General features: G+C 49.9%; 1 protein-coding gene across 1 annotated transcript; it reads left to right on the forward strand.

The window, feature by feature from the left end:
• Positions 1 to 482: 482 nt before the first annotated feature.
• Positions 483 to 11,339, forward strand: fgf24 (fibroblast growth factor 24). The gene is made up of 5 exons (XM_079744339.1): positions 483 to 1,284; positions 1,402 to 1,438; positions 6,864 to 7,041; positions 7,510 to 7,616; positions 9,565 to 11,339. Exons 1-5 carry the CDS (start codon positions 1,253 to 1,255, stop codon positions 9,841 to 9,843), a joined length of 633 nt encoding a protein of 210 aa, XP_079600465.1. The 5' UTR covers positions 483 to 1,252; the 3' UTR covers positions 9,844 to 11,339.
• Positions 11,340 to 12,500: the final 1,161 nt, after the last annotated feature.

Consider the following 12,500-nt stretch of genomic DNA (forward strand, 5'->3'; position numbering starts at 1 on the left):
ATGTTAGTATATTGATGGCTAACGGGGCTATTGAAGGTAAATGCTGGGGCATATTTTACATTCATAATGCCGTGACAGTCCATCACAATAATACAGTTAATAACACAACACGAATACGGGTCATTAGAATAATTTCATAATTTAATGTGCATAGCATGTCCCATCATAGCGCTATAACGATTTGTATGTGTCTTTTATCATCAACAGGTTCATATTTCATATTAAGTCAGACAGCGGGCCGTAAAATAAAGTTCGAAAAACAACACGAACTATTTCATATTAACGATGAACAGATCGCCTCGCTCGCCTCCTCCTCCTCCTCGCTCCTGGTGCGCGTGCACGCGCGGAGCCGCCGCGGGTCCGACGGGCTCGCGGGCGGGTCGCCCTATCAGGTGCGGACCGCCCGACTCGTTTCCACCCACCGGAGCCTCGCGGGACCCACCTCCCGCCGCACGCTCACACTTCGCTCTGCGTCACCGGGACACGAGCTGCCGCCGCTGCTGCGCCTCCACGCGACCCGCGGCTCCCTGGATACTGAGACCACGAGACCTTTCGTTCCCGCCACCACGTCCCGGACCCTTCCTCTGCGCGTGAACCCTTTGGTTGAGGCTTATTGAGGGCTGCAGGTTCTAAGTTCGTTCGGACCTTCAGTTCTCCGTTGCTGCCGGTTCAGTGTCTGCGCGGACCCTCCGGTCCCCGGTGCTGCCGGTTCAGAGTCTGCTCGGACTCTCCGGTACCCGGTGCTGCCGGTTCAGAGTCTCCTGGGACCCTCCTCCGGTCACTGCTGTTCTCCGGTGCCGCTCGTGCTCTGACAGAACGCGCCGTCCGTCGCCAGGTGTCGTCATGCGCCGCAGGCACGCGCGGGTCTGAGGAGAGGTCCGCGGTGGTCCCTCTCGCGGACAGGTAGAGGCCGGTGCATCCACCTTTCCATGTGATTGACCAGTGTCCATTCTACTTGTTTTTCACTTCTTTTTTTGGGGTGCAAATTCATATTTTTTGCTGAGAATCTTTGAGTGCTGACTGATCGCCCCGGTCGGACCACCTCGTCCCGGGACATCGGGCTCCAGCCCCCGCCCCCCGGGGGTGTTTGGGATAATTTCTGATGTTGCGCCCCGTACCGCCACCGCCCCGCGCTGATCTGTCATTACACTGGAATTCAACCGTGCGTGTGAGCCCGCCCTGGAGGAGCGGGTCTGTCCGCGTCCCGGGCTGTGATCTGTGAGACAGGTGTCTCTCAGGTGTCTCTCTCACCATGTCGGTCATCCCGTCCAGGCTCGTGTACCTGTAAGTGTTCCCCGCGCGCCCATAGAAGCTAAAACGTGTTATGTCGTCATCCAGGTAGAGTTCACTTAATGACCCGCTCTCCCCCTCTCTCCCCTCGTTCTCCCTCTTTTCTCTCAGGTGTTTACATTTGCTGGTCCTCTATTTCCAACTCCAGGTACGTCCCCCCCCCCCCCCCCCCCCAACTCATATACCGGCGTGTATATACCGCGTGTGTCTGTGTGTGTCTCTGTGTGTGTGAGTGTGCACGCCTGGTTCAGAACGGTTCGGAGCGCAGAACGGCGGTAATTTTTTTTTATTGAGTCCATAATTGATCCCGGATCGGTTTAACGACACGCTGTAAATCCAGCGGTTAAAAACAGCAGATGAATTAGTCCCAGAGTCACACTGGCATACTCTCTGAAATGGGAACATTTGTGCAAATTATGAGTTTGTGTTGCAGTAAAGAGAGAAATATTCTCCATGTGTATAATATATGAGTCAGGCCGTGATCTGAGGAGTGCGAGGCTCCAAGCGTTAATTGGTTTATTAGAGTAATTAATTGTTCTTTATCCGGAGAAATTAAACGCAGATGAATTGGGGGCCTTAAAAAAAAGTTAAGTCGAGTTAAGTCGAATCAACGCAGGGGCTCAGAAATACTGCTCTAGTTCGAATGAATTATATATGAACTACTAATCTAGTTCATATATAATTCATGTTTTATAATTATATAAATAATCAAATTTAATTTGATCTGATTCAATAATAAACTATTACATAATATAGATCTATAGTGATTGGCCATTATATCGACCTGGGCCTCTAATGCAGTTAAATCAGAAGGATGTAGAACATATTATTGTCTTATTCAATTACATTGATATAGTATCTAATCAAATTAGAACTGTATAAAATATAATGTTATGGAATTCAAACAATATAGCATATAACCTCATAGCGATCTGCACACTTTGTGTAATAACATTTGCAATATATGCACAGTGCATGTAACTGTTTTACTGTGTGTCTATCTAGATCTATGAAATACTAGAACTCGATTTATCAGAGGGTAGTCTAGATCATCTAGAACTAGATCTATCTGAGTATAATCTAGATAATCTAGAACTAGATCTATCTGAGTATAATCTAGATAATCTAGAACTAGATCTATCTGCGTATAATCTAGATAATCTAGAACTAGATCTATCTGAGTATAATCTAGTTAATGTAGAACTAGATCTATCTGAGTGTAATCTAGTTAATGTAGAACTAGATCTATCTGAGTATATTCTAGTTAATGTAGAACTAGATCTATCTGAGTGTAATCTAGATCATCTACAACTAGATCGATCTGAGTATAATCTAGTTAATGTAGAACTAGATCTATCTGAGTATAATCTAGTTAATGTAGAACTAGATCTATCTGAGTGTAATCTAGTTAATGTAGAACTAGATCTATCTGAGTATAATCTAGTTAATGTAGAACTAGATCTATCTGAGTGTAATCTAGATCATCAAGTAATAGATCTATCTTCATCTTCCCGGACCGTCGGATGAAAGGGAAGAGGAAATGTTTGAGCTTCTCAGATCATAACCTGGTCCACCAGAAAGATGGTTGTGTTGTGTTGTGTTGTGTTGTCTTGTGGTGCTTTGGGTTGTGTTGTGTTTTGTTATGTTGTGGTGCTCTGGGTTGTGTTGTGTTTTGTTATGTTGTGGTGCTCTGGGTTGTGTTGTGTTGTGTTGTGGTGCTTTGGGTTGTGTTGTGTGTGGTTGTGTTGCAGTGTGGTAGGTTGTGTTGTGGTGCTTTGGGTTTTGTTATGTTGTGTTGTGTTGTGGTGCTCTGGGTTGTGTTGTGTTTTGTTATGTTGTGTTGTGTTGTGGTGTGGCGTGGTTTGGTAGGTTGTGTTTTGTGTTGGTGCTTTGGGTTGTGTTGTGTTTTGTTATGTTGTGTTGTGTTGTGGTGCTTTGGGTTGTGTTGTGTTGTGTTGTGGTGCTTTGGGTTGTGTTGTGTGTGGTTGTGTTGTACTGTGGTAGGTTGTGTTGTGGTGCTTTGGGTTTTGTTATGTTGTGTTGTGTTGTGGTGCTTTGGGTTGTGTTGTGTTGTGTTGTGGTGCTTTGGGTTGTGTTGTGTGTGGTTGTGTTGTACTGTGTTAGGTTGTGTTGTGGTGCTCTGGGTTATGTTGTGTTGTGTTGCATTGTGATGTGGTGTGGTACGTTGTGTTGTGTTGTGGTGCTCTGGGTTGTGTTGTGTTTTGTTATGTTGTGTTGTGGTGTGGTGTGGCAGGTTGTGTTGTGTGTTGGTGCTTTGGGTTGTGTTGTGTTTTGTTATGTTGTGTTGTGTTGCATTGTGATGTGGTGTGGTACGTTCTGTTATGTTGTGTGGTGGTGCTTTGGGTTGTATTGTTTTTTGTTATGTTGTGGTGTGGATGTTGTGTTGTGTGTTGGTGCTTTGGGTTGTGTGGTGTTTTGTTATGTTGTGTTATGTTGTTTTGTGGTGTGGTGTGTTGTTTTGTGTTGTGGTGTGGTAGGTTATGTTACGTTGTGGTGCTTTGGGTTGTGTTGGGTTGTGTTGTGTTGTGTTCTGTTGTGGTGTGGTGTGGTAGGTTGTGTTGTGTTGCAGTGCTTTGTGTTGCGTTGTGTTGCAGAGCTTTGTGTTGTGTTGTGTTGCGGTGCTTTCTGCTGCGTTGTGAAATGTTTTGTTGTTATGTATTGTGGTTTGTTGGGTTGTGGTGTATTGTGTTCTTGTGTGTTGGGGTTTGTCGTGTTGTGGCTTGTTGTATTGTGTTGCAGTTTGTTGTGTTGTGTTGTGGAATTTTGCGTTGCGTTGCAGTGTGCAGCGCTATAGTGCATTGTAGTGTGTTGGGCTGTGTTGTATCTGAGCTCTGCACAGTGTTGTGGTGTATTGTGGTCTATTGTGTTGATGTGTGTGTGTCGACCATGCTCTGCTGGGTTTGAATGTTGTCCGATCGTCCTTTGGCTCTGAGGAGCAGAGTTTGTTTATCTGTTTGTTGTGTGTTTGTTCATCAGTTTACGTATTGTTTGTTTGCCTGGTGTTTGTTTATTTGTGTGTTTAGTGTCTGCTAATCTGTTTGTTAAGTATGTGTTTATCTGTTTACTTATCGTTTGTTTACCAAGTGTTAGTTTATTTGTTTGTTTAGAGTTTGTGTATCAGGGGATATTAGGACTACTGACCGCTTGACGACTCATATAAACTACATCTCCCATCTCCTGTCTCCTCTGAGAGTGCGCATCCATTCACTGAGGTATCACTGGGGGTTGTAGTTCTTTAGGACCAGGACATTATTTCTGTAGTCCTCTGGAGCACTCAGTGGGAGGTTCCTTTTCTAATCTTGACATGGGATATGCGATATATCATACCTCCTGCATTAAGGAGTATGGGCAGCTCCCTATCTGATGGGCCGAGTATTATGGGGTGTCTACTAGCCCAGAAGGTTCTGTAAGACTGGAGTTGGTCTGGACGGTGGTGTCCACGTTTAGACACATACGCAGTTAGAAGTATTGTCTACTACTACTACTGTGTGTTCTGTAGTACTGTAGTACCCCAGTGTGTACTGTCTTACCCCAGTCTGTACTTTGTTCTATAGTACTTTTGTACCCCAGTGTGTACTGTGTTTCCTGTAGTACTGTACTTCCCCAGTGTGTACTGTGTTTCTCTGTAGTACTGTAGTACCCCAGTGTGTACTGTGTGTTCTGTGGTACTGTAGTACCCCAGTGTATACTGTGTGTTCTGTAGTACTGTAGTACCCCAGTGTGTACTGTGTTTCTCTGTAGTACTGTAGTAGCCCAGTGTGTACTGTGTTCTGTAGTATTGTAGTACCCCAGTGTTTACTGTGTGTTCTGTAGTACTGTAGTACCCAGTGTGTACTGTGTTTCCTGTAGTACTGTACTTCCCCAGTGTGTACTGTGTGTTCTGTAGTACTGTAGTACCCCAGTGTGTACTGTGTGTTCTGTAGTACTGCAGTACCCAGTGTGTACTGTGTGTTCCGTAGTACTGTGTGCTGTCATCATACTACAGACATTGGGATGAGTCTACCCGCTCATCCAAACCTGCTCCTCTGAGGTGTAGTTAAGTTGCTTATGGTAGCAAGCTTAGTGAGAGGTACGCTTGGTTAGCTAGAGGTGAGCATGATTAGCAAGAGGTCAGCAGGGCTAGCTAGAGGTTAGCATTATTAGCAAGAGGTGAGCATGGCTAGCTAGAGGTTAGCATTATTAGCTAGAGGTGAGCAAGGCAAGATAGAGGTAAGCTTGGCTGGCTAGAGGTGAGCATGGCTAGCGAGAGGTGAGCATGGCTAGCTAGAGGTTAGCATTGCTAGCTATAGGTTAGCATTGCTAGCTAGTAGTTTGCATGGTTATCTAGGTTTAGCATGCAGGGCTGTGTCAGGTGTTAGCTCAGAGCAGCATCATGAAAACCCTTCAGTGGGAAATCAACGCTGAGGGCAACGGATCCACCACTCATCGGAGGCGCACGCTCTGAGCATGCTCAGTCTGCACATGCTCAGTCTGCACATGCACGCGCTGAGCATGCTCAGTCTGCACACGCACGCTCTGAGCATGCTCAGTCCGCACACGCTCAGGCCGCACATTCGAGAAGGCACACCTACCCAGACACACACACACGCACACACACAAACACCCCCCTTTTGCAGGAGAACTTCAGAATTCTAGCCAGCGGATCTTAACGCAACACTTCCTGTGTGTGTGGCTGCGTGCATGCGTGTGTGTGTGTGTGTGTGTGTGTGTCTCTGTGTGAGGGTGCGTGCCTGTCTATGCGTCTGTGTGTTTGTGTGTTTTTTTACTACAGCCGTTATGTAATTTATGGTGCGCTTCAGCGCCTGTGGGCAGATATTTGTTGAGCAACAGGTCTAGGTACTACAGGTCTAGGTACTACAGGTCTAAGTGTGATACATCTTGATTCTACAGGTCTAGGTGCAGCAGGTCTAGGTACAGCAGATGTTGATGGTTCAAGTCTAAGTATTACATATCTTGATTCTACAGGTCTAGGTATATAGATCTAGATGCTATAGATCTGGATACTACAGATGTGGATGCTTCAAGTCTTAGTAAACATATCTAGAGTCTACAAATCTAGACACTGCAGGCCTAGGTGTGTACATCTAGAGTCTACAGATCTATATGCTGCAGGTCTAGGTCTGTAGATCTAGATATTGCAGGTCTAGAAAAGCTCAGATGGTCGCAGGACAATCGCCTCATTGTTTCACCCTCACCCCCTCCAGCTCCACGTCTTGGAGCCCATAAAGCATTTCTATCAACACCTGTTCCACGGAGATGTCTTCCCCTCCCTCTCTCCCTCCCTTCCCTCTCTCATTCAACCTCACCCTCTCCCTCCCCACCATCCCTCTCTCTCCCTCTATCTCTCACTCTCTCACCCCCTCTCTCACACTCTCCCTCTATCTCTCACTCTCTCACCCCCTCTCTCAAACTCTTCCTCTCTCTCTCTCTCTCTCTCTGTCTCGGATGAGATTGACGTTGCGCATTCAAACTTAATGAAGATGCTATAATAAGTTTGAGTTAAAGTCCTAATGTAAACCTCTCTCTCTCTCTCTCGCTCACTCTCGCCCCAGGAGTCCCAGCAGACCTCGGCTGACTTCCGGTTCTACATCGAGAACCACACACGGAACCCCGAGGACCTGAGCCGCAAGCAGGTGCGGATCTACCAGCTGTACTCCCGCACCACGGGGAAGCACGTCCAGGTGATGGGCAAGAGGGTCAACGCCAACGGAGACGACGGCGGCAAGTTCGGTACGGAGCCCACAAGGGACCCCCAACAGGGACCCCCCCGACACAGACCCCCGCGCACAGACCACCAACACTGACCCCCCAAAACAGACCCCCAACACAGACCCCCCAACACAGACCCCCCAACACAGACAGCCAACACAGACAGCCAACACAGAGCCCCCAACACAGACCCCCCAACACAGACAGCCAACACAGACAGCCAACACACCTCACTGGCTGGGAGGGTGTGTGTGTGTGTGTGTGTGTGTATCTCCCCCCCTCCTCCCCCCTCCTCCCCCAGACTGCCCCCTAGACTCATCCCGGTCGTGGTGTGTACGATGGTGATCAAAGCACAGAACGAGGACTTCTTCTGAACGGTTTCTGAGTTTGTGTCGGTCGGAGGGTGAAGAGTTTCTGCAGACCGTAGAGCCGCAACCCGTTGGTGTTGTTAACCCGTGGCTATCCTCTAACACGGTGTTCTCCCTCCAGCGCTCCTAGTGGTCGAGACGGAGACCTTCGGCAGCCACATCCGAATCAAGGGCAACGAGAGCAAGCACTACATCTGTATGACGGACAAGAAGAAGATAGTGGGCCGGGTGAGTGACTGTCTAACCCCTACCTGCTCCTTAATGACCTGTCTCTGTGCTGTCTAACCCCTACCTGCTCCTTAATGACCTGTCTCTGTGCTGTCTAACCCCTACCTGCTCCTTAATGACCTGTCTCTGTACTGTCTAACCCCTACCTGCTCCTTAATGACCTGTCTCTGTACTGTCTAACCCCTACCTGCTCCTTAATGACCTGTCTCTGTACTGTCTAACCCCTACCTGCTCCTTAATGACCTGTCTCTGTACTGTCTAACCCCTACCTGCTCCTTAATGACCTGTCTCTGTACTGTCTAACCCCTACCTGCTCCTTAATGACCTGTCTGTACTGTCTAACCCCTACCTGCTCCTTAATGACCTGTCTCTGTACTGTCTAACCCCTACCTGCTCCTTAAGGACCTCGTCTGTTTGTTCACTCCTAAACCCCTCTAATATTACCCAGCATGCCCCATGTTCCGTGACGTCATCGTTACGCAAGTGGCTGCCATCAGCGAGGGCAATGACATCATACACGTGGTTACCGCGACAACCGCTTCCCTTTGAATATCCATCTTAGTATGGGGGACGTGTGTCTGTGTGTGTCATACTGACACTTTGTGCATGGGCGTGTGTGCGTGTATGCGTGTGTTTGTTCGAGTATGTATGTGTTCGTAAGCATGCTTATATTTGTGTGTAACAGTTTGTGTGTTTGTGTGTGTTTGTAACTGTGTGTGTGTGTGTGTGTGTGTGAGTGTGTATGTGTGTTTCTCTGTGTCTAACACCTTGTGTGTGTTAGTAACAGTGTGTGTGCTTGTGCGTGTGTAACAGTGTGTGTGTAACAGTGTGTGTGTAACAGTGTGTGTGTGTGTGTGTGTGTGTTAGAAAGTGTGAGGCCACCTCTCCCGACAGCTAGGCCTCGTCTCTCCAGGTGAAACACACTCAGCTCCATAACCTGTTCTCCAGCGGCCCTCACACTTGACAGGTCATTGTGTCGTTGCTGGTTGCCATGGGGCCATCGCACTGCTTTCTGTGTGCCATGAGCGTGATGCGGACCACCATAACAACAACAGCTCCGCCCCCCTGCACGTCGCTATGGAAACCGTCCCGTATGCCGCGTGTTAGCAGACGTGGTAGAAGTAACAGCCCGAGTAGGCCTGGTGGGAGACCTGGAGGTCAACAGTCTACCTGCAGGCTTCCTGCATCAGGCTGCCTCGTGGGCGCTGTCAGCGACGTCATCGTCGGGCTGACTTCCTGTCTGTCTGTTGCTCCCCCCCCCCCCCCTCTCACGAGCATTGCTCTAGGACCGTTGTTCAGTGCCTAGGTGACCTCTGAGCGGTTCTCACGGAACCAGGTCCATGTTCCTCAGTAGGAGGTCCCTGGAGGAACCAGGCGGTCAGTAACCAGTCGGTCAGTGACCAGGCGGTCAGTAACCAGGCAGTCAATAACCAGGCAATCAGTAACCAGGAGGTCAGTGACCAGGCGGTCAGTAACCAGTCGGTCAGTGACCAGGCGGTCAATGACCAGGCGGTCAGTGACCAGGGGGTCAGTAACCAGGCGGTCAGTGACCAGGCAATTGGTAACCAGGCGGTCAATACCCAGGCGGTCAGTGACCAGGCGGTCAGTGACCAGGCGGTCAGTGACCAGGCGGTTAGTAACCAGGGGGTCAGTAACCAGGCGGTCAGTTACCAGGTGGTCAGTGACCAGGGGGTCAGTAACCAGGCGGTCAGTAACCAGGCGGTCAATGACCAGGCGGTCAGTGACCAGGCAGTCAGTGACCAGGCAGTCAGTGACCAGGCGGTCAGTAACCAGGCGGTCAGTGACCAGGCGGTCAGTGACCAGGCAGTCAGTGACCAGGCAGTCAGTGACCAGGCGGTCAGTAACCAGGGGGTCAGTAACCAGGCGGTCAGTAACCAGGCGGTCACTAACAGCGTGTCTCTCTCTCTGTCTCTCTCTCTGCCTGCAGCAAGACGGGCGTAAGCAGGAGTGTGTGTTCGTGGAGGAGTTCCTGGAGAACAACTACACGGCGCTGGTGTCGGCCAAGTACAAGGGCTGCTACCTGGGCTTCAACCGCAAGGGCCGGCCCAAGAACGGCTCGCGCACCGCGCAGACGCAGCAGGAGGTGCACTTCATGAAGCGCCACCCCAAGGGCAAGGAGGGCCCCCTGGAGGAGTTCCGCTTCACCACAGTCACCAAGGCAACGCGCCGCGTGCGCCGCCTAAAGACCCACCCGCGGCGGAACTGACGGAGCCTCCTCCCGCCGCCGCCGTCGCCGCCGCCGCGGGGATGCTACCGCGGCTCGGGTTTTATTATTTTTGTAAAAAAAAATTCTCTAAACTTTTTTTTGTCCCGTGGTGAAAAATCCCAAAAAACACAAAACGAACGTTTGAGGAACTTTATTTGTCCTGCGACAGAACGAGGAACCGGGAGAGGAGCGGAGACGAGGCGGAGGAGAAATCAAAGATGTTTTATTTTTTTATTTTGGACTGCCGGACGGGTGGTGTTGAGGTGGTGTTGAGGTGTCGGGGTGGTGCTGATGCTGGAGCTGACGTGAGCGGGGAGGGGGGCTCGCTTCGGGACAGAGAGCGACTGACATCAGTGCGGACCCCACACCCTGAACACCCCCCCACCCCCCCCCGACGAGCCTTTATGGGAATACCGTGTTGCTTTCTGTTTGCGTTGCCCCTGACGACGCAGACTCCATACTTTCCAGTGGAATCAGGAGCCATGCAGACGAGGCCGTGACACCCGGCCCACCTGACAGTCGCTGCTCTCTCTCTCTCCCTCTCTCTCTCTCTCTCTCTCTCTCCTCTCTCTCTCTCTCTCTCCCTCTCTCTCTCTCTCTCTCTCTCTCTCTCTCTCTCTCTCTCTCTCCCTCTCCGCCTCGCTCCATAGTCTCTCTCCCGCCCGCCGCTGGCTTGGCCGTGCTCGCGGGCTAGCCGGGTGGAATGCGCGGCGATGAGCCGTCCCTGAACGAGGGCGACATGCTTTGACTAGTCCACCGAGTGCGCCGCTCTCAGCTCTTGTTTAAACACTACGGGGGGGGGGGGGGGTCTGTGTTTGATCTGATTCATATTCTCCGCTGTCTTCAAACCTCATCACATCACGATTTAATCCCTGCTCCTTCTCCTCCTCCTCCTCCTCCTCCTCCTCACCTGATCCTCACCTCCTCATCGCCTTCTCCTCAGCTGATCCTCCTCGCAACCTTCACCTTCTCCCCTTCCCCCTCTTCCTCCTCCTCCTCCTCTTCTTCCTCCTCTTCTTCCCCCTCCTCCTCCTCCTTCTCCTCTTCCACCTCCTCCTCCTCCTCCTTCTCCTCCTCCTCTTCGTCCGCATCTTCATCATCTTTCTCTGTGTGTAGACAGAACTCGACCAAAACCAGATTGACATTAAATCGAATTCACGTCCAATGAAGGAAATGTGAAACAAAGGGACAGATGTTTCGGTGAACTCTGACCTCTGCTGTCCACAAGGTCATCTAAATGATGATCATCATCATCTTCGTCATCATCATCATCATCATCATCATCATCTCCATGACCTCCCTTCTCATTGGACGTTTGAACCTGAGACTTACGGGAAACAGAGAGACCCCATGATGCAGTTCAGACAGCCACAGTTCAAAGTTCACAGGCCTCTGTTGAACCCTCGGAGGCTGTGTCCTCCTCCTCTTCCTCCTCTTCCTCTGGACTCCTAACCCCTCCGATTCATGTACCAACCCTTCTCTTTTTTTAAGCAAATGTAAACAAAGTAATTTTAAGACTATTATGAAGATATTTATTGCCTCTCTTTGTAAATACAATGTGATGAGTTCTATCTGGCCTCTGCTAATAAAACGAGGACTATATTTAAAAACAAAGCTATTTGTGTCTGGTGTGCTGGCGGCGGGAAGGGAGGACGGTTCGCTGGAATCTGGGATGTTCGCTCAGCCCAGGTAGACCCGGTACATTCCCTTCCCCTCCTCCTGCCAAGGTATGCATTTTATATACAAACCCGACGTGTGAGCTCTGCTTTTAAGGTCAGACGCTCTCAAAAGGACCGCCGCACCTCCACACTATTTATACCTCCCAGAGCTAGCCGCCGCCGCCGCCGCAGACCTAACGTTAGCGCTAGCTCCGTGATGTATGACACTAGCTGCAGGAGACTTAGCGTTATTTATGACACTAGCCGCCGCAGACTTAGCGTTAGCTCCATGATGTACGACACTAGCCGACACAGACCTAGCGTTAGCATTAGCGCCGTGATGCATGACACTAGACGCCGCAGACTTAGCATTAGCTCGGTCAGTCATCTATGATGACACTAGCCACCGCAGACTTAACGTTAGCTTTAGCTCCGTTATGTATGACACTAGCCGCCGCAGACTTAGCGTTAGCATTAGATCCGTTTTGTATGACACTAGACGCCGCAGACTTAGCGTTAGCTTCAGCTCCATGATGTATAACGCTATCCGCCGCAGACTTAGCGCCAGCATTGTGATGTATGACACTAACCGCCGCAGACTTAGCGTTAGCATTGTGATGTATGACAGTAGCCGCCGCAGATTTAGCGTTAGCATTGTGATGTATGACACTAGCCGCCGCAGACCTCGCGTTAGCATTGTGATGTATGACACTAGCCGCCGCAGACTTAGCATTAGCTCGCCCAGTGATCTATGCCACTAGCTCTAAGAAGCCAGGATTAGATCCTGAATCTTCTCAAAAGGTCAGGAGCTCACATAAACACACCACCTCCAACCTGACGGTTCAAACCGAGGGACTTCAGGGCTCTGGGTGCGGGATGGAACGTATCTACCTCAATGTGGACCCGGTCAACCCACACACCTTCATCTACAGGTTCTGACGCTGCGCTCTGAGCACACACACGTATGTTTCCGATGTTTGTGTGTGCAGGAATGTGGCG

This window comes from Pollachius pollachius (genome assembly GCF_949987615.1).
Source record: "Pollachius pollachius genome assembly, chromosome: 10".
NCBI lineage: Eukaryota > Metazoa > Chordata > Actinopteri > Gadiformes > Gadidae > Pollachius > Pollachius pollachius.